The 13,534-nt window shown below is 42.8% G+C and overlaps 1 protein-coding gene across 3 annotated transcripts in view; it reads left to right on the top strand.

The window, feature by feature from the left end:
• The window catches only part of LOC113580710 (CXADR-like membrane protein), a 44,801-nt gene extending 34,623 nt beyond the window's left edge, over nt 1–10,178 (top strand). For 2 of the 3 annotated variants that reach the window (XM_027015418.2, XM_027015417.2), the window contains exons 2-7: nt 2,196–2,350; nt 3,225–3,423; nt 4,600–4,767; nt 5,189–5,311; nt 6,095–6,236; nt 7,171–10,178. In XM_027015418.2, coding sequence (XP_026871219.1) covers nt 2,231–2,350; nt 3,225–3,423; nt 4,600–4,767; nt 5,189–5,311; nt 6,095–6,236; nt 7,171–7,519 — 1,101 coding nt within the window. In that variant the 5' untranslated portion in view covers nt 2,196–2,230 and the 3' untranslated portion in view covers nt 7,520–10,178. Of the gene's footprint in view, nt 1–2,192; nt 2,351–3,224; nt 3,424–4,599; nt 4,768–5,188; nt 5,312–6,094; nt 6,237–7,170 lie in introns of all 3 variants that reach the window. The other variant, XM_027015416.2, reaches the window with a different exon arrangement.
• Nucleotides 10,179–13,534: the final 3,356 nt, after the last annotated feature.

Here is a 13,534-nt window from a genome sequence, read left to right as displayed (position 1 = left end):
CCCTGACTTGTCCTGGTCTGGTACACTTTCCCTACTCTTCACAGTAAGGCAACAAATTCCCCTTCTCCTTCTCTGTTATGTGTGACAGAAGATAGCCATTGAACTTCTGCCGTAGGACAATGAAGGCAGGAATAGATTTTATTTTATGTTTAGTCTTTAAAGAATGATTCCTCACACTAATTAATTCTAACGTGCCCTATATCATCACTGCCCCCAGCAGACTCCACCTGAATAGGCTTGATCTCATTTAGATCAGCCAGCCTACACTTAACCCACTTAGCTTAGATAAGCGCTTAATAGACATTTGCATATCCAGTGAGGGGGACACAGCTTATATTTGCTTGTTACTGAAAGTCATGTCATGTGAATGACCATTTGGGAAGCACAAATAAGCATATTTCTGAGGGGGATTTGCTAACCGTCCTGCTATAACACCACATGATTGGCCCAGCACTTGCACACACATATTTTTAAGCTCTGAAGCCCTTATTAGCCATGTGAGCTGTCTGCATTTAGCTGTAAGATTTGGTCTACTATTATCAGCTTTAAGCTTACTAAGTGAATAGTGATCAAGAAGGCTTAAAGAAAACTTCACTAAGTCTTCACTAAAACTTCACAGCATCCATGGAGACCTGGGAGAAAACTGGGTGGTCAACAGGACCTCTGGGCTGACCAGTAGCATTTGCTGGCTATTGACCACACAGCAACACACACACACACACACAGACACACATACACACACACCTTAGAAGCAGAGCTGTTACTTCTCTAGAGTCCCAGTGTTGTCTGCATGTCACCAGACAGCTTTTGAACATCACTCAGGTTAATTTAATTAGGCCTTGATTGAGCAATATTAGCAATTATCCTATTCTCTTTTTGCCAGCTACCTCCAGTTGCATACAACTGTCCAGACCATGGTACATCATGACTGCTGTGAAATTAAAGCTGGTATTGGCTAAGGGTTGAAGAAGCTTTAAATAGCTCATGTGCACCAACATACAAGGTCACCTTTACCAGAAATTAGGGTTATATACATGATTTGAAGGGTCACAACACAAGCGGTTGTGGGATTGTGAGTAGCCTGACCCAGGTGCCTCATTTGTGCAATAAACAGAACAGCTATAGGTATATGCTGAACTGGATTATAAGAATACTTTTTTTTTTTTTACCAGCACTTCAGTAGTGTACTTATTATCTTGTGGTATCAAAGTGATTTACTGTTGAATGGAGGAAGATTGGAGCCACTTGGGGAACCCTGTCTGTTGAAGTGGTAGAATTATATGTGGAAGAGCTGGATAGGTGTGTGTGGCTCTGGTTAGGTTCACTTCCGAACCCAACTCGTGTTGCTCAACCTGCAAACGCCTGCTTCCATTTCCTGATGATCAGAGCGTTAACACGAGGCCAGATACGAGCCTTTGAACTCCAGACTGTGGCAAAGTATCAGGGCTTTACCGAAACCAAAGCCATTGCAAATCCCTGAGACACCCGTCTCTAATACGGACTAGCATCCGACGTTAAGTCCAGCCAAAGCCCTTTAGTCGTTCCGTCCCTCTCATGCCCCGACTTATTGTCCCAGGGCACTGGGACATCCTGCCACTCTCTCATCCCATTTTTGTTCTCTCTCTCTTTCACTCTTTCTCTCTCTCTAAAATAGGACTGGAGATTTGCAGTGTAGAGTAATTCATGGGGCTATTACGACAAACATATATGTCACTGTGACCCAGGGGTGGGAGTGGGGGTTGTTCTGCTCTAGTCCACAGACTGTGAAATGCTCATGCTTGAGTTCTGTGTTTGGATGTATGTACAGGCTGTGTATGAAACTGGGCATAAAAATGTAAGCTGTTTTTGTTCATTTTGGGTCCATGGTGTTCAGGCGTCATTTGCAGAATTTCGTATCTGGTCACTGAAATGCTCGCATGTTTGATCTCTGCATACCTGGGAGTGAAATTATCTTATTTCAAATTGGTCAATGATATATAAACTGTTGAACTACATGCGAATATATGACTGGCAAGCCTCTGTGTTATGTTAAGGAGTGGTGGTCGCTACAAGGTGATGGGTCACTGCATGACACACATGTTGAAAGTCAAAGTCTCTCTCCCATTTGCTTTCCCTCTCCCTCCATCCGTCTTTCCCTCTCCCTCCATCCGTCTTTCCCTCTCCCTCCATCCCTCTTTCCCTCTCCCTCTCAGCAGTGTTGGGTGTTTTGCGTGTGAGTGGGCAAACAGAGATGAAGCGAGTGGTAGGTGACAACGCCACATTGCCCTGCCACCACCAGCTCTGGCAGGCAGACACGTCTCTGCTGGACATCGAGTGGCTGCTAGTCAAACCAAACACCAAACAGAAAGTGGTGAGATCACGCTCCCCTCCATCTCTCTCATTCCGTCACAGCGGCATGCCCCCTCCCCTAGAACACATGAGAGCAGGCATGAGATTATGAACATAATGACACCTCCCATCTGACCCCTCCCAGATGGATTTTCGTATCTGAAAACACCATTCATGGATGGAAAGACATCCATGAATGGTGTTTTCAGATACGAAAATCCATCTGCCATTATCTGTTTTGTTGCTTACATTGGTGATGTTTTTTTTCCTACATTGGCCGATCCAGTTATGTTTTATGATTTTATGATGTGGAATTGGCAAGTGTGCAAATGTTTTCTTTTGGATCTGGTTTGTGCCACAGTGGTCCCTGAGGCCTACCTGACACACTTCACCAGATGAAAAAGTCCAGTACTCTACCGCCAGCTAATAAGACTCCTGCCATGTTTTGCTCTGCTTTCTGTACTATTCAAAGTGTCAATTTACAGACATCCCATGTGTTCAGAATATATATATATATATATATATATATATATATATATATATATATATATATATATATATATAATATATATATGTATGTATGTATGTATGTATGTATGTATGTGTGCGTGTGTTAAAGTTCTTTATTTTGTGCTATTTTGGGAAGTAGTATAACAGCACGAACCATCACATGGACCAGTGATTCATCATGGCATGAGTTTTTATCCCGCACTCACTGCCGGCCTTCCAGGTGTCCCATGCTTGCCCCCTGCCCTTGTCCGCTCCCAGCCACTGTGAGCACTGCTCAGCCCAGCACATGCCATATTCCAGCCTGAGGGAGCTTGTGGTTCTCCAGCCTGCCAGACGGGGCTTCCACGCCAACTAAGCTTCCGCTGACGTTCCTCCTCTCCCACCAGGTGATCACATACTTTGCGGGGCGAATCTACGACCCCAACGAGGGTGAGCCATCCCGGCTCTCTTTGGCTGGCGACTACCTAAAGGGGGATGCTTCACTGATGATCAGCGACCTCTCACTTGGCGACTCAGGGGAGTACAGCTGCAAGGTCAAGAATGGGGGCAAGTACCACTGGAACACGGTCAACCTCATAGTGCTGGGTGAGTTTATAGCCTCCGCCCCCATGTTCGCTAGCTTCAACAAAGTCCTCTCCTGGGCCCCCTGGACTGAGAAGGACATGACAGATGCTTATTTCACCCAGTTGCCAGGCCAGGAATAGCACGGGGATATTGTCTCTTGGCATTTTGGTGCTATATGTGCTGCATGTGGCAGGGGAATGTCACCCAGCTTTTGGCTGGCTGGGATGGATTGACGAACAATAGATATGGGATGATGAAACATCATGATGGTAACACGCATCACATTCTAGTTACATGAGTTACAGTTTCGCACATCCAAAGAGGTAGAACAGCTAACACAAAGGATTTTGAGCAACATCATAAACGTCAGCAGGATGTGTTCTGAGGTGCAGAGTGAAGGGAGTACTGCTGACTCCTGTCGTTGGTCCTGCAGCATAATGTTGTACCCCCACCCACCACCCTGCCCCATTCCCCATCCTCTATAAAGATGTTTTAAGTCGCCTCCCCCCCCCCCCCCAACCCATAAATTGACGCATACATTTGTACAAATTGCCCGCAGCGTTACGACGACACTTTCGATTTGGGTGGGGACGAACATTAGCATTTGTCTTACTCAACACGGAGATAATGGCTTTGGCGGATACCCCAGACTGGGCACCTCCTCTGAGCAGCGTAAGTGGTCCTGACAGCGGGACAAGATGGAAGGGCCCCCACCGGCCCGCTCCACTCCTCTAATTGCGTCCTACAGAGAATGCTGGAGAGCACAGCTCTCCATTCTCCCCGCTCAGCAGAAAATGGCTGGCCAGTGCGGATGGAAGGGTTTGTGGAGGGTTCTGTGGGTAGGCAGGGGGGAGGGCTGCTGATTGGTAATGAAGGCTGGGTTAATGATAAAGAGGAGAGTCATTCACAGTCACATAGTAAATGGCCTCTACGAAACCATGCAGCCCTTAGTTATACTCATGAGACAAAGCACAGTTTCCATTTGCACAGGTGCTCAAAAGCAGACAGGTGCAACAAAGAAATATATATTTGATTATGAGAAGGGGACGCAAGAACTGAGCCCTGAGGGACACCTTTATCGGGCTACCTGACCCATGTTATTTTAAGCTGTAAATTGCATGCTGTTTCAATCATGAATATTGCTGAATGATAGAAGCACAACTTGAAAGACTGTGCGCATTTGGGTCTTGTGTGCAGTTAAGCCGTCAAAGCCTCGCTGCTGGATGGAGGGCCGCCTACTGGAGGGCAGTGACGTGAAAATGAGCTGCAAGTCTACGGACGGTTCTGACCCCATCCACTATAAATGGGAGCGTGTCCTGGATAAGGGCAAATACATGGGGAAACTGCCTCCCTTGGCTCTGCTGGGTAAGTTTTTCCAGCCTCTGCTACTTCAGGACTGGGCTTAATTATGTTTGAAGTCCCAGTCATGCCCCTGAACAGCCATGCTGTACCGAGCTCAGACATGTAAGGGGAGGTTTATCTCCCAATTTATCTTCCATGCTTGTAAATTCCAACTCAACAGGGACTATTTAACACAACAATCATGCTGAAATTAAATTATATTACCCCCCCCATCCCCTCTGAACACACACACACACACACACACACACACATTTTAGCACCTTTTAGGAGCACGAGCTTGAGGTGTTCCTTATGTGGAACTAATGTACTTTCTATTCTCAGCTTTCATATAGAAATGATAAATTAAAGGCACCTAAATTCTTGGTGGTTTTGTTATGAAATACTGGTCCATGTCTGAGCAAATGTGCATGGTGTGGCTGGTTAGATCTGAAGAACCCGGAGATTGTGACGCTGAGGAACCTGACCAGAGAGAGCGCGGGAATGTATAAATGCACAGCCAGCAACGATGTGGGGGAGGAGAGCTGCACCGTGGAGGTCAAAATCCACTGTAGGTGAATCTGTGTGTGTCTTATTTCTGCTAATTACAAACATGCCAAAGACACTTGGATTTCCTTTCTATGAAAACAATGGCCTAAGGATTTTATTATAATGTTCTGAAACTGATTTTGCTGATCCTACACAGAAAATATGTGCTGATAAAGACCTAACTATAGGTTTCCCTATGCTTCTCTTTCTTCCTCATTAAGCAAAAGAGGGCAGAATTAATAGCCATATTTGGTTTGAAGAGAACAGTGTTGGTTTGAACATGCATATATGTGTAAGAACAACGATTCATTAGTTCTTCATTCATTAGTTCTTCATTTTCATATTTTGATTCTAATTTACACACCAATAAAGTCAAAAGCTTTCTCAAACTGAAAGGTACAAATTTATTTGGAAATATAAAATCAGTGAGAAAATGCTAATTTAAGGAAATAAAAAGAAAAATTATATCTATGTAGAGAAATAAATTCATTTGTTTGAAGAAAACTGGCCACAACAGTTTGATTAATAGGCTCTTGTGTTTTGCTGAAGCATTCTCTTATTGCTGGGAGATGCTTTAAGAACTACATCTGCAATGCAGTGGGTGGTTTGCATATTGTACCACAAATTTCCACTTCTTCCCGTGGCTGTTCTCTGTGTCTTTCCAAATCGGTTTAAACACGGTTCATATGTTTGAGGCTTAAATTCACTCTGTGTATGCAAGTGTGCTGTGTGTGTGCGTGTGTGTGTTACTGTTGGAGTGACCAACTGAGACATCTCTGACGTCACTGATGTGCCCCGTCTCCAGATGTGCGGGGAATGGGCGTGGTGGCTGGTGCCGTGGTGGGCGTGTCGTTTGGAGTCTTCCTCATCATCCTAATCGTGTGGCTTGTCTTCCGGAAGAAGGAGAAGAAGAAGTATGAAGAGGAGGAGACGCCCAATGAGATCAGGTGAGCCCAGCACGCTGCTGAGCCAGTGCAGTGAGTCTCACACATGATTAATACCCAACACACTGTCCTGGAAGGGAATAACCCATAACCTACGGCCCGACCGCGGTCCTTTTGGCACACGATGCTTTTTTCCATCTTTCTTTGCAATTAGCTTATGGCTCCTGACTCTCTCGTTTTTCTCTCGTGAGGCATCCAGGCTCGGCTCTAGGTTTGTTTGTGATTGTCAGGATGAATTATGCAGGTTGTGAGAACCCCTGTGCATCAAATATGCAGGCGGCGTGAACGACGAGGCTCAAACAGGGCTGCTCACCTGGGTGAGCGCCATGCTCTCAGCATTCGGGGCCCCATGGCCTGTCCTGAAATGATGATGGAACGCAGCAGGACAGAATAGCATTGGTCATGCGTAGGCGGAGGATGAGCATCCCACGAGCCCTTTTGGCCTCCTGTCCTGCAGGAGCAGCTTAGTGCTCCAGACCTTGGGGCTTAAAAGATATTAGATGATTTATAGCTATATGTGAGGAAGTGCTGATTCTGCAGTGTTCTGGCAGCCAGTCTCCCACAAGAAAATCAGAGTGCAATAGTTTGGTAGTGAAATGGCAGCACTGGATTCTCTCTCTCACTCTCTCTCTCTCTCTCTCTCTCTCACTCTCTCTCTCTCTTTCTATCTCTTGCACACTCTCTTGATTTCCCTTGCTCTATGTCTCCCTCTCCCTCTCATAGTCTTTCCCTGCCTTTCTCATAGAGTTACCGAGTTCCGTATCGCCAAATCAATAAGGCTATAAAGAGAATGCTAATCGTGATAATGAAAATGATTGAAACAGCCATAACATTTCTTTAACCTCAACCCTTCCAACTATTTAATGTCTCTTTCTCTCTCTCCCACTTTTCCTCTCTTTTATCCACTCTCCCTCCTTCTCTCCCCACTCTGTTTCAGAGAGGATGCAGAGGCTCCTAAGGCCAAGCTGGTAAAACCCAACTCTCTCTCCTCCTCTCGCTCTGGTAGCTCCCGCTCAGGAGCCTCCTCCACCCAGTCCATGGTGCACAACAGCGTCCCCCGTGGGCCCAAGCCACGCCCACCCCCTGCAGCAGATCAGAAGGAGAATGGCCAGCCAGCCTGCCTCCCCTTGGCCCCTCCTACCTACACCCAGGTAGCCCCGAGACTCCCAGAGGTCCACAGCAGCCCCAAACCCAGCCCAGCCAAACTCAGCCCGGGTAACCTGGCCAGAATGGGGGCCACCCCAGTGATGATCCCCGCCCAAACCAAGGCCTTCCAGACTGTTTAGACACACACACACACACACACACACACACACACACAAACACACACACACACACACACACACACTGCAGTCAGCCAAGGCAATCCTATTCAGATTCAGTGAAACTCAGAACAACACGCGCTATCAAAAGAAATAAAGACAGAGTTCACCCGAAGCCTCCCTAATGGCTGTGTCATTGAAGCACTACCAGTGGGAAATAAGAAAGTGATTGTTCATTTGATGCGCACAGTAAAGTAAAGCACCGTGGGCCCTCCTCGTTCCTACTCATACGCACCGCTTGTTTGCGGGTTTTTTCCTCTGAGCGTTCGCAGCAGCATCGCTGCCCTGTGCGGTCAAGTGGAGCATTTTGCTCGTCGAGCATGTTTGTTTTTTATGTGGCGAGGCGAGACTGAGCAGACTGTGTCGGTGCCCAGAGAGCCGTACCGTGTGCCTGGCCTAGCTTGCACGGTGGCGATACACCGGTTCTACAGCTTTTTCGAAGATGTTTAAGGAGGAAAAATTCATGAAACTCATTCCAACTCACCTGCTTCTCTGCTCCCACTACACTCCAGAACTGGCCTTTTCCACCCTGTCCAATCAGCTTCAGCTTAGCCTGACTCCCTGAAGCCAATGACAGGCCTCGGTTCGCTCCAGAACGTCAAGCTGAAAGAATGGTAGAAATCCTGTAGAAATGTTTCCGTTTATACCGCAACAAACAACATGTTAGTCTTGGAGATAAAGTGTGTTACTCCCTTTCAAGGCTTAGGTCTTGACTGAATATACCTCCCTGTTAGGAACGTCAGTATTTTGTGCCCTGTATAATATATGTATGTCTTCAGGGTTAATTGATTTCAGTTCGGGGAGCCACTTTTTTTAGTTTTTAAAATAAAGCCCCAATTAACTTAAAAATTGCATTAGATGGGCTAAGGGGAGTTCTGGATTTTTACCTAATGCATCTTATCAAATCTTGTTTTAATAATAAATCTGAAGGAAATAACATTCTTAGCAATATGTTGATCATATATAATTGGCTTTTAAAAAATTATATTTTAGTGATTTTAACCATTTGTTTGCCTAATATTTGTTTATTTTTTACATATTAAGATTTTTTTTTAAATTCTTAAAAGCAGTAGAGATACTATAACAGTTCTTTTACATGTGCTAAGAAAATTGGCTTTAATTATTATGTTTCATTACTCATGATACTTATTTCTTGTTGATTAGATTAGTTCTTTTATAATACACTCATATCATGTATGGGTTATTTATGAATCTGAAAAAAAAATGTTCAGATTGAAATGCTTTTTTGTAGTAATAGCATAGTATCATATACCTGCCTGGTTACTCTTCAGTTTCTGTAACTCAAGAGAATGTCTGGAAGGATGCTTTAATATGAAGCCAGTGCTGGTGCCATTTAAAGTGTTTCTGTCCTTAACTATGACCTAAATGGGTTGTAATTTTAACACAGGTCATCTCTGATCTTGTACTGTTGTGAATCTATGTCGGTTGCTTCACTCGGATTACCATATTTTACGATGAAAGTCAATGTTCCACTTTTTATAGTTTTTTGTATCTGCATTCTTGTCTTTTGTGTGTGTGTGTGATAGACCCGGTTATAGGAAGCCACTTTAAGATGCTCTGATTTAATAAACCCAGGCAGCCGTTACTTCATACTCCACACCTACACATTTGTTGGATGAAATAAGTTTGAAATGGGGCCAATATTGAGAGTTACTGCTCTTGCAAGCTCCTAAAGGATGTTTGTGTCCCTGTGGCTCTCTACAAGTGTACCCCTCCTTGGTTTGAGCTGTTCTTTGAGCTCTTGATCAGAAACACTCGAAGCAAAACAGATGTCTGGAGCTGAAGTCTGACGTCCCTCAAAGCCTTGAAATTGTCCATCAGACTCTAAGTGTGAGGGTGATTGAATACGACACTTCAGACTGTTTGATCCATTTTTGATTGGCCAGGTTTTCCTTTGTCCTGTGGCTCAGTCAGTTCCCTTGGAAGAATTTCCACTAAATCTCTTATCAGTTTCTGGAATCATGTGTGACAGAGAACATCCTACCAGCCAGGGTGATTCAGATATAAGCATCTGCTCAAATGTCAAGTTATTTTAATAACTTTTTTTAAAAATATGTACAAGCCACTTCAGCGCGAACTGAATTTGATCCCCATGTTAAATACCATGCATATGACACAACAATGACGAACGTGCATCTGTGCATTAGAAGCAATGGAACTGCATGTTACAAATATTTCTAAAGGGAAAGATTAGTTTGTTTTGCCTCAGTGGTAATATATTATATATGAAGAAATTATGTAAAAAAAATTGGCTACATTGTTATTGTGCACAAGGGAAAGTTTTACATTTTATGTTACATTGAACTTTATTGGATGTTGATTGATAATTCTGTTCAAGAACTTTGCACTTTCCAATCTGTGTTTTTGTGCACTTTTGATGCATTTTGGTTAAACTATTTTAAGGTTGCAGTATAAGAAATTAATACAGAAAGCGTGAGAAATCTGCTCCCCCCTCCCCGTGCCGTCTCAAACGTCACTGACTTGCTTTAATCACTCACAGGCCCACCACATGTATATATCATAACTCATTTAAAATGTATATTTGTACAATATCTTAATTACCCTTTGGTTTGTAATAAAGCATTGAATGGCAAGTCAATAATGATAGTTTACATTTCTTTTCTTTTGTGAAGACAAAGTTGTGATAAGGCTAAAAAGAACACATTAAGCATATTAATATTTTAGAATGTCACGTTCAACCACATAAGCTCTGATAACCTTTGTCTATGCTTATAAAAGCATTTTTGCATGCAAAAGTACATGTGAATTGGGACTCGGAACAGAACCAAGCTTAGTGGTTGTGACGTTCACCGGCTTTTTTTTTTTTTTTTTTTAAATTTTTTTATGAGGCTGGTGTTGCAGATGGCAGCCGAAGTGCCCTTGAGCAACTTGGATTTATGGCTGCACAAAAAAAGGCCCTATCTCTGCAGTAGCACCCATCCATTCATCCTAACCGAGTGTTTCCAGCTGAAATTAACTATGGATAGAAGAGGACTGGATGAATATTACACAGCCGCTGGTGTCCCACGGCGTGATGAGCGGCGAAAAAAGGAAGAATCTTCATTATGCATTCCTTAATCCTGTCTCTGAGGTAATTGTTCGTGATCTGTTCTCTGTGGAGCACCCCTCGGCCAGTCTCGCTGTCATTCATATGTCCTCTGCACACATGGGCAGATCAATAAGCGAGTGCGTGGGTTTAGTATACATAAACAGCAAAATATTGGATAAATATAAAGAGCATTTAAAAGAAGCACAAACTCGTTCCCAGCATTTAGATAAAAAATTTGATCCCGAAACCTTACATGCTAATATCATTACGAAAAATGATACGACACTCTTGACGAGTAGGTTTGGGTATCGAAATCCAGTACCAATATGGAACCGGTTCCTATATCAGTTGAGTGCTTGATTTCAGTATTAATTAATGGGAAAGGTCAGCGAAAAATAACATTAAAATTGACATTTTTCACTTGCAGTCGATCGGCCATGTTTGGAGTCCAACTTGTGCTTCTTTAGATTATAACGTTGCTAACAAACAGCAGCAATGATAATAGCTTTTGTAAACAAGTTCAGTGTCCACAAACGCATCAAGGTCACTGCGCATAGCGAGGATATATTTTAAGACTGAGTCATACTGCGTTATTAAACACTTCAACTAGTATGTGAGACCTTCATTAAGACGTAAACGCGGTTTGAGCAGGTCGAGAGAAGTTTCGCTATGTATACATGAAGGATTTTAGTTGCTGCCTTCCGGTGTTTGTTAGCAATGTTAGCAGTTATCAGCTATTTAGTTGGACTCCTGTCTTAGCTGATCGACCCCGTCTGGAGTAAGTGGATTTTTTGCGAAGTACTCCTTTAGGTAAATGTCTGAGCTCTCGACTGAAATAACTGTCCTCAGGTGCTGTGAAATGGATGCTACAGGCAACAGTTAAAATGCCTAAGGCTACACAGTCTAAAGTGTGATTGTATTTCAAAAGGTATTCCAACCCGGTACGTGCAAAAAACATGTTTAAATGTACAAGAAGTCATTTTTACCACCACATAGTCTCAAACAATATTTATGAAAGTGTTGATAAAAAATTAATAATAATAACGTTCAGCTCATATGAGATGAAGAATCAAATTGCTTGGTAAGTCCTCAAATGAACTAGTCTATGCTCCATAGAGTGGTCCCCCATATGGAGTCATCTATGTGTAAAACTACAATTATTACAGAATATACGATGCATTCAGGCTACTAGGTGTCAGTATAATGGATCTTGAGTAAGAATCTTTGAAAAAATGAATTATTGCTCTTTAAAAACAGTTGCATGTAAAAGAGGAACACTTCAAATTTTATCAAGCATCTAGCAACACACGGGATACACTTGAAAACAGCGAGATGCACCGTATTAGGTAGCTTGTGTGACCCCATGCCAAGTGCATCATCAGGCAGTGTGAGCATACCTGACCCAGACGACGGAGACACCTGTATGTTGTGTGTGTGTGTATGTGTGTATATATATATATATATATATATATATATATATATATAGTTCACTTTAAAGTCTAAATTTGCCTTAGAAATAAAAAGTACATTCTTTAATGTCGTTGAAACTCTTAAAAAAAAAAAAGTCTTGGTACCGTTTTAAAAGTATCGGTTTAGCACCGGTATGGGAAAAATCCAAACTTTACTCATCCCTATAGACGATTCTTTGTCCCGCACTCATTGTTCGACTGTGATTTACTACTGAACATGAGGCCGCCACTGTAAAATGTTTTACACTCATGCCCTCTTGTGGACAAATGCCTCAATTTACGTAAAAACTATTGAAACATAAATTTTGATGGGTAGAATACGAATGCTTTTTACAGAGAGCTCAAAGGAGTTAATCTCATCCCTGAGTATGATACTTATGACAGTTTTGTTACATATAATTTGTAAAAATTGCAGTATAATGCCCAACGTTTCAGAAAGGGTTTACCTTGTTTTTTTCTAGCCTACATCTTTAACATTGCTCCTTGGAATCTTCACAAATATATCACTCTCTCCATGCGTACGTATATAAATATACACATGTGCAAGGTGAGGCCAAAAAAGCATAAGTACAATATATAATACAACGCACAGTAGCACAATGGCAACATTCCAGTTGCAGTAACAGCATGCTATTGCTACATGCTTTCTCCTACCACACAGCTCGTCGCTGCTGGTGTATATCAGTACACAGATGTGAGTGGCTTGCAGGAGTGTGTGCACAACAGAGCCTGAAGTTGTGAGGGTCTGATGCAGGCCTGGTTCATCTGAAGGATGGCCCTGGAGAAGCAGATATGGAAACAAATATCCCTGCAGTACCTACTGGATGGCCAGAGAGGAAACAGCTGATGGCAGGGTTGTGTACAGTGTGTACTGATGTGGGTGGTTTTGCATGTTATTATGATGTGTTATGAATGCCCATGAAAAACAACAAAAACAAGTTGTAATGCTATAGTAATTAGAACAAAACAACACCCTATACTTATTCATTACAAATTAATTACAAAGAATAACTCTGGACCCCAGAGTGTAAAACAGAAAACTGGTTTGAACATTGTTGGTAAGATTGATGAAGTCAGTCTTACTACTAAAACTACAAGAGATGGCTTATTATTTACTGCAGCTGGTGGTATTAATGAAATGGTATTAACGTACTAATTTCATATTAACTCAGCAAGAAGAACCAGGTTCCCGATGAATCACTACAGGATAGACTACGCAGTCATAAAGTGCTAAAGTGCAGTACAAGTACATACTTGCTGGATTCATTCAAGAATCACTCTGGCCAGTTTTGGCCGGGACATCACGTTTTAACTTAATTCGCGCACTTCGTGTAATTACGCATATCGGCTCCATTAGGTAAATGAATCGAGTCACTGAAATGACATTTAGGCTGAGATGAAAAGACGCGTTGACCACTGAAAGCGTATTTTTAAGTGCCT

Source organism: Electrophorus electricus, chromosome 17, assembly GCF_013358815.1.
Source record: "Electrophorus electricus isolate fEleEle1 chromosome 17, fEleEle1.pri, whole genome shotgun sequence".
Classification (NCBI taxonomy): Eukaryota; Metazoa; Chordata; class Actinopteri; order Gymnotiformes; family Gymnotidae; genus Electrophorus; species Electrophorus electricus.
The sequence above is the reverse complement of the archived record's forward strand: the minus strand, read 5'-3'. Positions and strand labels throughout refer to the sequence as shown.